The sequence below is a fragment of the Canis lupus genome, chromosome 6, assembly GCF_003254725.2.
Source record: "Canis lupus dingo isolate Sandy chromosome 6, ASM325472v2, whole genome shotgun sequence".
In the NCBI taxonomy this organism is placed as follows: Eukaryota; Metazoa; Chordata; class Mammalia; order Carnivora; family Canidae; genus Canis; species Canis lupus.
The window spans coordinates 28,266,834-28,279,613 of NC_064248.1; the positions used below are offsets into that span (position 1 = coordinate 28,266,834).

General features: G+C 43.5%; 1 protein-coding gene across 3 annotated transcripts; it reads right to left on the reverse strand.

The window, feature by feature from the left end:
• Positions 1–2,097: 2,097 nt before the first annotated feature.
• Positions 2,098–12,542, reverse strand: MPV17L (MPV17 mitochondrial inner membrane protein like). Of its 3 annotated transcripts, none has more exons than XM_025416433.3 (4): positions 11,974–12,526; positions 8,638–8,708; positions 4,657–4,686; positions 2,098–4,575 (listed from the first exon to the last, which is right to left on the reverse strand). In XM_025416433.3, the coding sequence occupies exons 1-4, from the start codon at positions 12,287–12,289 to the stop codon at positions 4,396–4,398; spliced, it is 597 nt and encodes a 198-aa protein (XP_025272218.1). In that variant the 5' UTR covers positions 12,290–12,526; the 3' UTR covers positions 2,098–4,395. The 3 variants fall into 3 exon arrangements, with proteins under 3 accessions (XP_025272218.1, XP_025272219.1, XP_025272220.1); XM_025416434.3 differs by lacking the exon at positions 11,974–12,526 and adding an exon at positions 11,429–11,804; XM_025416435.3 differs by lacking the exon at positions 8,638–8,708 and having other exon boundaries at positions 11,974–12,542.
• Positions 12,543–12,780: the final 238 nt, after the last annotated feature.

Here is a 12,780-nt window from a genome sequence, read left to right on the forward strand (position 1 = left end):
CCTAAAGGCCAAATTCACTGACTGTAGAGTGGGTAAATGAATAGTTACTTTGGGGGCACCTCGGTGGCTCAGTCAGTTAGGCATCTGACTCTTGATTTCTGCTCAGGTCATGATCTCAGGGTTGTGAGATCAAGCCCTACATTGGGCTCAGCACTCAGAGGGAGTCTGCTTGAGATTCTCTCCCTCTCTCTCTCTCCCCTTCCCCCCACCTCTCTCTCTTCAAATAAATAAATTTCTTTTTAAGATTTCATTTATTTATTCATGAGAGACACAGAGAGAGAGGCAGAGACATAGGCAGAGGGAGAAGCAGGCTCCCTGATGCAGAACTCAATCCCAGGACCCCAGGATCATGACTGGAGTCAAAGGTAGACACTCAACCACTGAGCCACCCAAGTGTCTCTAAATAAGTAAATCTTTAGAAAAGAAGTCAATTACTTTGTCTACTGAATCACCTTCTGCACAGAGTCCAAGGAAAATATTTTCACATGCTTCTCTCAAATGTGGTATCAGAACATTTTAAATATATGGAAACTCTCACATTGCCTAATTCTGTCTCACCAAATCATGATGTAGATAAAAAGGTACCACTATAATTTTCCTACAAATGAAAAAGACTAAGAAGTTGCAAATCACTCATAATTTTGAAGTACAAGTAAGCTGGCTAGAAGCGTTTACATTATCCAAAGTTGAGGAGTGTTCTATGGAAATTTTCCTCTATGTTAGAACTTAAAGGCTTTTTCCTGGCTTTGTCTTTCAAGATCTCATCTCACTTGATCCTACCATCCACATTCCACTTTACAGACCTTTGATCTTGTGACTTTTCATCTTTCAGGACCCAGCTTAGGCATCTCTTCCAAGAAGCCTTCCTTGATTATCTAGGGCACCATGATTTCAAATTACCTACTGCTTATGCCACTAACCAACAGCTAGATAGCTTTGCTTCCTTTGGTAATATCCAAGCTTTCCACTGATCACTTGTCATAGGTGCTGTTCAAGCATTGAATGATGAAGAGGACTAAATGTTCTGAGAACTTGATTATCAATGTTTTTATTATACTCCCAAGTAAACCATGATCCTTTTTTCTTTTTTTTAAGATTTTATTTATTCATAAGAGACACAGAGAGAGAGAGTCAAGAGACATAGGCAGAGAGAGAAGTGGTTTCCCTGCGGGGAGTCTGATGTGGGACTCAATCCCATGACCCCAGGATCACAACCTGAGCAGAAGACAGATAGACACTCAACCACTGAGCTACCCAGGTGCTCGATCATGATTCTTTTCACATAGTTATCATCATGTTGGTTACTCTCTTTACATCCCTACACTGACCATTTAATAATGGTTGATTATTTACCTGAAGGTTAGGGTTAATAATAGTTGATTATTTACCTGAAGGTTAGGGTTATGGTTATTTTGTTATGGTTATACTAGTGGATGATAATAAGGGTCACATCCATTTGTGTAGAAGGAAAGATCTCTCCTGGATTGAGAAATCATTTCTCAGTTATCTGGGTCAGAGACCTAACTCTGAGCCCAGCGCTGGAAACCAAGCGTCCAATAAGATGGGACTGGGGCATTCGTAATTTTAATGGTAGCAGGGCCAAGAAGACAGCCCCCTGGTGGAGTTGGTCAATGGTCTCATCAATGACAATTAATGAGTCAGGAAACAAGAATGCTGGGAGATGCTATCTGAGCCACAGGGTAACTACCCCAAATGCCTGGATCTAAGACAGGACTTGTGATCCCTTGAGTTCAAGCTAATTCATGAGATCAGAATTCGGTATTCTGTAAGCTTTAAAAAAAAAAAAATGCTTTTGACATTTTTCAAATTCCCCTTTCAAATTTCTCTTTTGTTTTCTACGTGTATTGGGTAAAGTTGTTTTTGAAAACCCAGTCTGCCTCAGCTCTGTTAAGGGAAACAAATTATAGGCTTTGCCTTTGCTTGAGCAAGCCCAGGGCCAGAAGTACACAGTGAGGCAACACACACTCAAGTTAAAGAAATCTTACGGAATGGGAGAATCGGGAGGAAGAGTAGGAGTCACCTGCTGGGTTCCAAATCCAGGAAGATTTAGAGGGCATTTTACCAAGATTGGCAGCATTTTAAAATAGACAAATATTGTATTACTTGGGATAATTTTCATTTCTCACACTAAAATGTAAAAGTACAATTGCATACAAATCAGAAGTCTGTTACTTGCAAAAATTCAGAGCATACATACTCTATAAGCCTTTTTCCCCTTGACGGTATAAACAAGGTCTGTTTTCCCAATTAGTTTCATACAAAATGCAAACATTATTCTCCCATCATAAAAGTAATTTTGAAGCTCATCTAAAAGATTACCAGGTAATACTTTAGCATAGTTACTCAAGATACACTTTTTTTTTAAAGATTTTATTTATTTGTTTATGAGAGACACAGAGAAAGAGAGAGGCAGAGACACAGGCAGAGGGAGAAGCAGGCTCCATGCAGGGAGCCCTAGTGGGACTCAATCCCGGGTCTCCAGGATCACGCCCTGGGCTGAAGGCGGTGCTAAATTGCTGAGCCACCCAGGGATCTCAAGATACACTTTTTTTAAGAATAAAATTTGCCTTAGGTATTATGAGATAGCTTTTCCATTGTACATATTCTGTTGTATTTTCCAAACAATGTAAATAACAAATTATTTTAGAAGGAAGCTATCTACAAATTTCCTTACTATTGCCCCAATAACGTAAAATATATTAATTCTTATTAAATTGAAATAAATCATAGACATTATATACTTATGAGCTACATAAATTTACATTACAAATTATATAAATTATATGCATAAAAATTTAAGGATATATTCTTAAATTAATCTTAAACACAAATCTGCAAGGTGAATGCTTTAACATTTCCCATTCTAAAATCCATGAAATACTCCTCTAGAAGCAGCAGCATTGTGATAGAATTCTTAAGTGAAGTTTGCTGAAACTTCTTGAGATAATGCATATCATTTTTAGACCAACTAGTTTTGAGGTTAGACAAACTGAGTAAATCTGAAAGTCTGGATCAAGTGTCTCATGTCTAACTTAAAGATTATTGATAAAAATTTATTGGAAAGCATTGATTTTTTTTTAAGTGTGCTCAATGCCCAGTGTGGAGCCCAGCAAGAGGCTCAAACTCATGACCTGTCGATTGAGACCTAGCTAAGAGCAAGATCGGATGCATAACAACTGAGCCACCCAAGTACCCCTGGAAAGCACTGATTTTTAAAAATATAGCCTCAATGTGAATTTGGGGTAACTGTTTTCCCTGGAAACCTATGGAATAGAGTTTTTTCTTCCAGAGGAAGAAAAATTGTTTATTTTCTTAGAAACTTTGCCCAATATACGTCTTTAAGATGCCAGAAATTTTGTAAATTTCCTATCTCTAAAAAATGGAGCACTTCAGTCCATTGAATATGCTCAAAACTAGAACACATGAACTAAAAAGCGCTGAACTTTGAAATTACAAAAGTAGAAGACATCCATAAAATACATTCTATATGAGACACACCAATCAGATTCTATTTATTTTTTTTTTGACAGCATAAAATGTACTTACAGAACTGGGTGTTAGTGTAACAATAAATTATTATACAAAGTATTTTGAGGGAAAAAATTCGGTTATCCAATCTTCTCTTTGAGCTCTATGTAAATAGAAATTTACTCTAAGGACTGTTTGGGGTATAAAAGTCAAAGTGATCCAAAAGTGTTCAGGAGATAACCTGAGATTTTAGAAGCAAAATGTATACAATCAAAACAGTTTTTTTTTTAAAGGTTTTATGTTTTTTTTTTAATTTATTATTTATGATAGTCACAGAGAGAGAGAGAGGCAGAGACATAGACAGAGGGAGAGGCAGGCTCCATGCACTGGGAGCCCGACGTGGGATTCGATCCTGGGTCTCCAGGATCGCGCCCTGGGCCAAAGGCAGGCGCCAAACCGCTGCGCCACCCAGGGATCCCTCAAAACAGGTTTTTAAATCAGCTGGCATTAAAATATTAGAATAGAAATCATAATAACTGCTAAATGCCATGGTATCACTGTTAACCAGTACTAGCCAGAGAATTAGAGAAGTAAAAATATTAGAGAAGTGAGACTTTCAGACCAAGATGAGAAAAAAAAAGTTTGGATAAAATTTAAAGTACTCATGGATAATGAAACAATTGAATTGATGGAATAGTCCTTCTCCAAAATGGAGCCTATAATTGGTAAGTAGACTCTTTCATCTGCATGCAATTCTCTGGAGAGAGAAAGGAAGGAAGGAAGGAAGGAAGGAAGGAAGGAAGGAAGGAAGGAAGGGAGGGAGGGAGGGAGGGAGGGAGGGAGGGAGGGAGGGAGGAAGGAAGGAAGGAAAGGAAAGGAAATCGTTGTCAGGGAGTCCTTGGCTTCTCATTTCTTAGGGGATCTCTCAAGTGCATTGGCCTCCTTCACATGAAGGAAGGTGAAAGCAGACTTGAACGTGCCATCGCCACTCTGTTGCGAAAAGCAGAGGAATGTAGCCCACAGAAAACCACAAAGTCCAGTGTAAGCTGTCCTCCAGTGAACAGGAACCAGGCTGAAGTTGGTGAGCTGAAACAGAAAGAAAGAGTGTGCCAGGGCTCCGTGTCAACCACAGCCTTGATTTAGCATTCCAAGGAGTTGGAGACTCACCTGCACAAAAGGCCAGTACACCAGACCGCTCTGAAATACAGAAAAACTCCATTAGAATGCCTTGTAATCCCACAAGAAACAATCCCACTGCTCATTCTATGAGAGATGAAGAAATACCAGGTGGAGAGAACCCAGAGGTGATATTGTATTTCAGGCTAAGCGGATTAAATCAGACTGCTTAAAGTCTCTCGTAGTAGAAGAGGGTGGGAGCTGTGCAAAGAGCTTTTAGGTATGAGACGATTATACTAGTCAAATGTACAGGTGCGGAATGAAAAGGCTACCAGAATCAGTACCAGTTCTGTTAAACAGCCGCTTTCAAAATAACATATACCAAAAAAAAAAAACAAAAAACATATACGTACGCTGTGGTTTTCCTGTTAGCCCAAGCAAATGCTGCAGGAATGTATTTATAAGAGGATCATCAATAAAGTTTTAAATTGATCATTTTTTATTGGATGATTTGTTAATAATATCTTCTACTGGGGTGCCCAAGTGGCTCATCAAATAAGCATCTGCCTTTGGCTCAGGTCATGATCCCAGGGTCCTGGGATTGAGCCCCATGTTGGGCTCCCTGCTCAGCGAGGAGCCTGCTCCTCCCCCTCCCCCCTGTTCTCTCCCCTTGTTCTCTCTTGCTCGCTCTCTTTCTCTCAAATAAATAAAATCTTTAAAAATAATATCAATAATATCTTCTACTATTTCGTGCAATGAGAGCCAGGGGTGACTCTAATTTTATCTAAAATGTTTGTTTTTGGGCAGCCCGGGTGACTCAGCGGTTTAGCACTGACTTCAGCCCAGGGCCTGATCCTGGAGACCCGGGATCGAGTCCCACATCGGGCTTCCTGCATGGAGCCTGCTTCCTGTGTCTCTACATCTCTCTGTGTGTCTCTCATGAATAAATAAATAAAATCTTTTTAAAAATAAAATAAATAAAATGTTTTGTTTTTTTATTAAAAAAATGTAAGACGAATAACATATACTATTTCCTGCTGTAGAATAAGTTTAGCTGACGTTCTTGCATATTACAAAATGTCTCCAAAAAGGGAATGCTTTGCTGTCGTCGTCGTTGTTGGTTTTAGGGGGAGGGGAAACAGAACTGTATTCTTCAAAAATATTAGTGTTGTAATAGATAAAACAAGGCCAAGGAAATACAATTAATGGAGACTAAAGAGACCTGGCAACTAAATGCACTACCTGACCCTAGGCTGGATCCTGGGCCAGAAGGAAAAAGAAATGCTAGAGAGACCATCAGGTAGTCAATTGACAAACATGGCAGAGGATGGTGGATGAGATCAAAAGATTATTACTTTTGTTAAATGTACTGAAGTTGCTAACTCTGCTGTAGTTATACAAAAGAACACACTTAGGGGCACTTGGGAGGCTCAGTGGTTGAACATCTGCCTTTGGTTCAGGGCGTGATCCTGAGGTCCTGGAATCAAGTCCCGCATCTGGAGGGAGCCTGCTTCTGTGTCTGCCTGTGTCTCTGCCTCTGTCTCTCTGTGTCTTTCATGAATAAATAAATAAAATCTTTAAAAAAAGAACACACTTATTCTTAGAAAATAGATCAAGTATCTAGGGCAAAGGGTAATTCTGTGTGTAACTTACTCTCAAATGCTTCGGAGAAACAGACAGAAAGGTGGATGGAGAGATAGATCGAGCCAAGAAAAAATAAAAGAAACAGGCAAACTGTTAACTATGGGTAAAGGGTATTCACTGAACTATTCTTGTTACTTTTTCATCAGTTTGAAATTATTTCCAAATTAAAGTTTTTAAAAACTATAATAAAGACAGATGTAACATCAGACAAATTTCTAAGAGGTAATTTACCTAAGCTCCCCCCCACCACCTTGTGGCTGGTGAAAAGAGACAGAAATTTCATGCCATCTGCACAAAAACCAACCAACCAACCAACCAACCAACCAACCAACCAACCAACCAAAAAGTACTACCTACATGTAAATAACAAATAAAGTAGGAATGTCCTTTCTACCTTCATCCAAAGAACTTGGATTGGGCAGGGTCTTGATTCCAAGCAATTCTATTCTCACTCATACGAGTGGGCTTGGGCTACAAAAAAAGCCTTTTGTGACAGATTCTTTTTTTTTTTTTTTTTAAGATTGTACTTATTTATTTGAGAGAGAGACAGACAGACAGAAACAGTGACCAGGATAGCACAAGCAAAGAGGAGAGGGAGAACCAGGCTCCCCTCTGAGCAGGGAGCCTGATGTGGGGCTGGACCCTAGGACCCCAGGATCGTGACCTGAGCCACAGGCAGATGCTTAACCAACTGAGCCACCCAGGCACCCCTCGCGACAAATTGTCTTCTTATCTTTCAATTCCTAATGTTTGTGCTCCTGGTTTCATTGATCAAGATTGACTTGAGAGCCTGGTTTGAACCCAGTTTCTTCCATATCTAATATCCCTAGCTCTAGCTGCTTTCTCCTGTCACTATTACTGATGTTCAGGATCTTCGGTATGGTATTTAACACTCAACAAAGGTGGCCTGTGTGTCTTCATTAAGGGAGGGGGATCTGAAGCATCTCCAAATCCCTGCTTAAAGCCTCTTGCTTTCCCAATTCTTGCTTGCTTAAAAAAAAAAAAAAAAAAAAGTTAAACGTATATCCTCCATAGGATCCATGATATACTGGGAAAACGTGTTCCTTTTTTCAAAATCAAGCAGAAGAAAATTATACTTGGATGTCGCATTGGACTCACAACTTCTGCCCCAAGAGAAGTTAACGAGTTCTGAACACACTTTCTGCTTAAAGGAAGAAGAAACTGTCCCTGAGCATGTGGCTTGCACGCTCCCTACCATCCGCTTCCAACCACCAAGTGGGCAATGCTGATTCTGGAGCTCAGTGTAACTCAGTAGAAGATTCCAGAAGCAGGACAGGCGATAGCCAGGTGTGGGTTGGCACTGCTTCTGATAGGGAATTAAGTACATGTGAAGCCCAAGGCCAGTCTGTGTACATTCTGCAATCCTGAAAATTCACTCCATTGGGATTAGTAAATCAAACATCCTCTAGGCCAGAGATGGAAAGCACCCCTGAATTTGCCAGGCCTTATGGATACTGCTCAATAAATCTTAATTGAATGAGTTAATAAATATTTGTTGGACTGGGTTGTGTATATTTGCATTGAGCAAACAGTACAACAGGTGACTTACTTCAAGCCTAGAAGTAATCTTGGGAAACATTATCCTTCACACAGACTGAGCAGAATGTACACCTGGGAACATATGCTCCAAATGGGAATGATTCCATTAACCACTCAGATTCTACTTTTCCTATTTTGCAGTAATCTCTTTGGCTCCAAAATGCACTAAATGAACTGTAATCACTAACAAGAGTAACCTTAAAAAAACAGGAATTGTGTGAACGTCGACTAAAACTCAGAGACACTCATGTATGACACCCTTAAAGCCTCTTCTCATTTCTCTTTCAAAACAAATTTAAGGGGCACCTGGGTGGCTCAGTAGTTGAGCATCTGCCTTCAGCTCATGTCATGATCCCAGGGTCCTGGGATCTGAGTCCTGCATCAGGCTCCTTGCAAGGAGCCTGTTTTCCCCCCTGCCTGTGTCTCTGCCTCTCTCTGTGTGTCTCTCACGAATAAATAAAATCTTTAAAAAAAAATTTAGATCTCTTCATCAAAATATTGTTCCTTTGTGCCAACCCACTGGAGCCCTAAATTAAGAATAGCTTCCTTAGGGCTCCTGGGTGGCTCAGTCAGTTAAGTGTCTGCCTTCAGCTCAGGTCATGATCTGGGGGTCCTGGAAGAGCCCTGTGCTGGGCTTTCTGCTCAGCAGGGAGCCTGCTTCTCCCTCTCCTTCTGCTTGCTTCTCCCTCTCCCTCACCCTGCTTGTGCACACTCTCTCTCTCAGATAAATAAATAAACCTTAAAAAAAAAGAATAGTTTTCTTAAAATGTATTTAAAGTTACAAATATACTAAAAGATCTTGATTACCTTTTCAAAAGTCTGTCTTACCTTGTATGTATTCCAAAATTTCTTTTTCAGGTCCAAAAATATATCATCCTTTTCCTGGAGAATACTCATACCTATTTGTAAAAACAGGCACCACAAGGATTTTGCAAGACTCAGTAGGAAGAACACTGTATAACAGTTCAAGTTTTCTCTTTCAATATGCAAAGTACCCACCAGTATGTATCTTTTATTCATTATATCCCTTCTGATCCAACAGTGAAAACAACATGAACTCCATTCTAAAACTAGATAAATCTTTTTAAAATATATATGGAATTTAAAAAATAAAACCAGATAAATCTTAAAGGAATGATAAATATGAAGTGAAAATAGCAGAGTATAAACATAATAGCAGAAAGATAGCTAATAGGTATATATATATGTATACCATATACATATACCATATATATATATACACATATATATACCATATATATACACCATATATATATATAGATATATAGATATGTAGTAAGAGAACCCACAGCATTCAGATAGGGCAATTGGTGACTTCTCTGCCTTCCAAACTTTTTGTAAAATGTTTAACATTTTTTAAAATGTTTTAAAATGTTTTAAAATGTTTAACATTTTAAATGTTTAAAAATGTTTAGCATTTTAAAAATTTAGGGTCGCCTGGATGGCTTAGTCTGTTAAATGTTTGTCTTTGGCTCAGGACATGATCCCGTGGTCCTGGGATTGAGCCCCCACTGGGCTCCCAACTCATCAGAGTCTGCTTCTCCCTCTGCCTCTGCCCCTCCCCCTGGCTTGTGCTCTAGCTCATTCTCAATATCTCTCTCTCTCTCATGAATAAATAAAGCCTTTAAGTAAATAAATAAAATTTTAGACACTTAATTTCCTTCTTTTTAAAGAATAAAAAAAGGCTGATGGACCTCCTGGGTATTCCGGCAACTATAAAGTTCCCATCAGCATTCTAATCAGAATTATTCTAATCAGAATTTGAAAGCAGAACACCAATTCAGCCTTTCTAAAAACATTCTGAAAACTTTGCATGTTCAACAACCCTGAAAAGAAATTCAGGGAGCAAAGACAAAAATCCTCCTATTTTAGGAAGGAGTAAAAATAAAAGTGCTTTAAAAAGTCTCCTTCAAATCCGATTAGGAGGAAGGGGAAACAAGGGTTTTTTTAGTTAAATGCAAGGGATTCTGAGAACAGGATTTATAAGAATCCCCAGGCATATATTGGTAATATCGGGTTCTACTTACCAAGCACTAATTAAGCACTAAGCACTTTCTGTGCCTTATTTCATTTGACCACCCCCCTCCCCCATACAATCCGCTGAGGTTGGGAGTTACAGAGGCGGAAATGAGCTCTGGGAGGTTAATACCGGACCAAGTCCTACTGAGGTACGGATTCTGAGCCAGACCTCTCCATCACAATCTGAGATCCCCAAGGCGGCCCCAGCACAAAAGATCACCTGATATAGGCAATTTCTAGGTTGGAAGTTCCTTGAACAAACATCCAACCCATCCAGTCCCCCCCTTCACTTTCACAGGAGGAGAGGGAAATCGGGCCAGAAATCTAAAAGCAAAACAAAGCAGCCATCTGGGTAGGAATCCGTGTTCTGGGAGCCTCAGACTTAAATCACAATGCTCCGGGAGCTGGGTTCCTGCAGCATCTTTCTGGCTTACAGACATACGGACAACATTCAAGATGAACATCACAGCATGGATTATGTTGTTTTGGGGCAAGTCACTGAACCCCCTTTGAGACTGTGTTCTTATCTGTAACACAAGAATAGCAAAGAGTGCCTGCCTCACTGGGTTGTTGGAGGATTAAAATGGGAACCTGGGGGCACCTAGGTGGCTCAGTGGTTGGGCGTCTGCCTTTGGCTCAGGTCATGATCAGGTCCTAGGATCAAGTCCCACATCAGGCTCCCTGCAGGGAGCCTGCTTCTCCCTCTGCCCATGTCTCTGTCTCTCTCTCTATGTGTCTCTCATGAATAAATAAACAAAAATTTTTAAAAATAAATAAATAAAATAAAACAGGAAACTGGTTCCTCGAGGTCCAGCCCCTAGGTCCCAACTCCTTCACTGGAGTTCAAGGCAATTGCAGTCATGGGCATGAGGAGCCTCTTTGCAGATATGCCCCCGAAGTCACACATCTTGGGACCAGGCACCCGACAGCCATGGCTCCCAGGTCCTTTATTTTACTGACCCCACTGACCGCATCATCCATGTGGTCCGGCTGAGACCACAACAGGCAACCAGGTTCTTCATACTTTCTGAGGGGTTGATGAGGAAAGGAACCAGATCTGGATCCCCAAAATAAGATCCACAGGGCAGTGTAGGTTTCTTCAAGGTGCTGAGTGACACCCACCCCCCACCCCCACCCCCATGACCTGGTTTAGAAGGCACTGGCAGCCAATGAAAAGAAGATCATCTTTGGGTAGGGGGAGGATATGTTATCCCCAATGCCAGGGTCAGGCCCAGGGCCCTTGGATTTTCTTGAGGAATTGGTGACAGTCCCCCACCCTTCTCCTTTACTGGCTATGGAAACTGCTAGGAGGATGGAGGCTACAGAGCCCCTCCCATTGTTTTTGGTCTGTAAGGCCCTAAGGAAGCTTCCCAAAGTCAGATCTTTAGGCCTCAGGGTGATTTTCAGAGGAAGGGCCTCCCAGACTTTTCACAGGCGAGAGTTCTCCAAGGCAGGGTCCAAGGTCCACTCACATTTTCTTGGCTTTTCATAGACCGGACGGGACCCCCAATGGAAAATCTTGTTACCAAAGCAGGACTAAGGCCTTGAGCATGAGTTTTCTGGGGGAATCTGTTCCTACCTCCGGTTGCACCTGCTCTGCTCCCGGGGTCCCGCAGCAGCCCCGCGGCGCACTTGGTCGGTGTGTTAGAAAGGAGTGTGCACCCCTGGTAAGGAGGCCCGTCGCCCCAGGCTCGGATTTTCCCAGGAGCAGGACAGGCCTGTCCCACAACTGGGTCACAGGGGTTGCAGCCTCCAGGGCCACTGGCTGTGATCTTGACGTTCATGTGGACCTTTTTCAGGGGGGGAATGGACCTCCCCTCCAGCTCTGCCTCCCTCCAGTTCTAGCTGATGCCCCGGGCCCCCACCAAGCATGCACGACCACCGCAGCGTCCCAACCGTGGTCCTGGCCCCTGGCTCCCTCCTAGGCGCCACCTCTCAACTTCTCCTACTTACTCCCTGGTTGCCACACTTCTCAGCTCTTGCACCTGGACCCCCAGCTCCGCCCCTGCAGTCCTGCGCGCATCCCCACCCCCACCCCGACCCCATGGCTTGGTTCCAGCCCTGGGCGCCCCCACCCCCCCAGCCCCTGGCTCTCCCGCTCCATCCCCGCCCCGGGCCCCTCACCTGCATAGAAGGCCGAGACGGCCACCGGCCCGCCGATCGCCTGGTCGCACAGCACCTTGGCCAGCACCGCGCGCGGCGCACGGCCCGGCAGCGCGCGCTCCAGCAGGCGCAGCCACACGTAGTTGAAGTTGCCGTGGAAGGTCACGGCCACGGTGGCCACGCGCCGCGTCTGCTGCCAGTCGGCCGGAGCGCCCCGTAGCCGTTGCTGCAGCGCGTCTCCGGCGGAGAAGAGCGCCGCGTAGAGCAGCACGTTGGTGGGCCACGGGTAGCGCCGGGCCGCGCGCAGCAGCGCCCGCCACCAGCCAGCCATGCCCATGGGGGGGTGGGGGGGTGCCCAGCGACCGCGGCGCCAGCTCCCCGGGCCACGCCCGCCCGCGCCCGGCCCTGCGCGCCGCCTCCGCCACCTGCACCTGTCCTCGCGGATGCTCCCGAGCCATTGGGCGCCCCGCGCACACCCAGTCCGCGCGCTCCAATCCCGTGGCCGCGGGGCCGAGCCTTGGAAACGCGGGCCGGTGCACCGAATGCGGGATCCGTTTCCCTGAAATGTCCAGAGCAGGCTCGTGCATCGACAGAAAGTAGGCTAGCGCTTGTCGGAGGCTGTGGGGTGGGGGTGGGGGTAGGGGTGGGGGTTGGGGTTGGGGTGGGGGGGATGCGAAGTGACTTGGGTGTGCGCTTCTTTGGCCTGTGATTATATCTCAAAAAAAAAAAAAAAAGTTGAAAGAGATGGGAAGACAAGGGGTGAAGGAAGAAGGGATACCAAAACCCAGTTACCAAGAGGACGGTGTAATGTTAATGTGCAAACAAGTC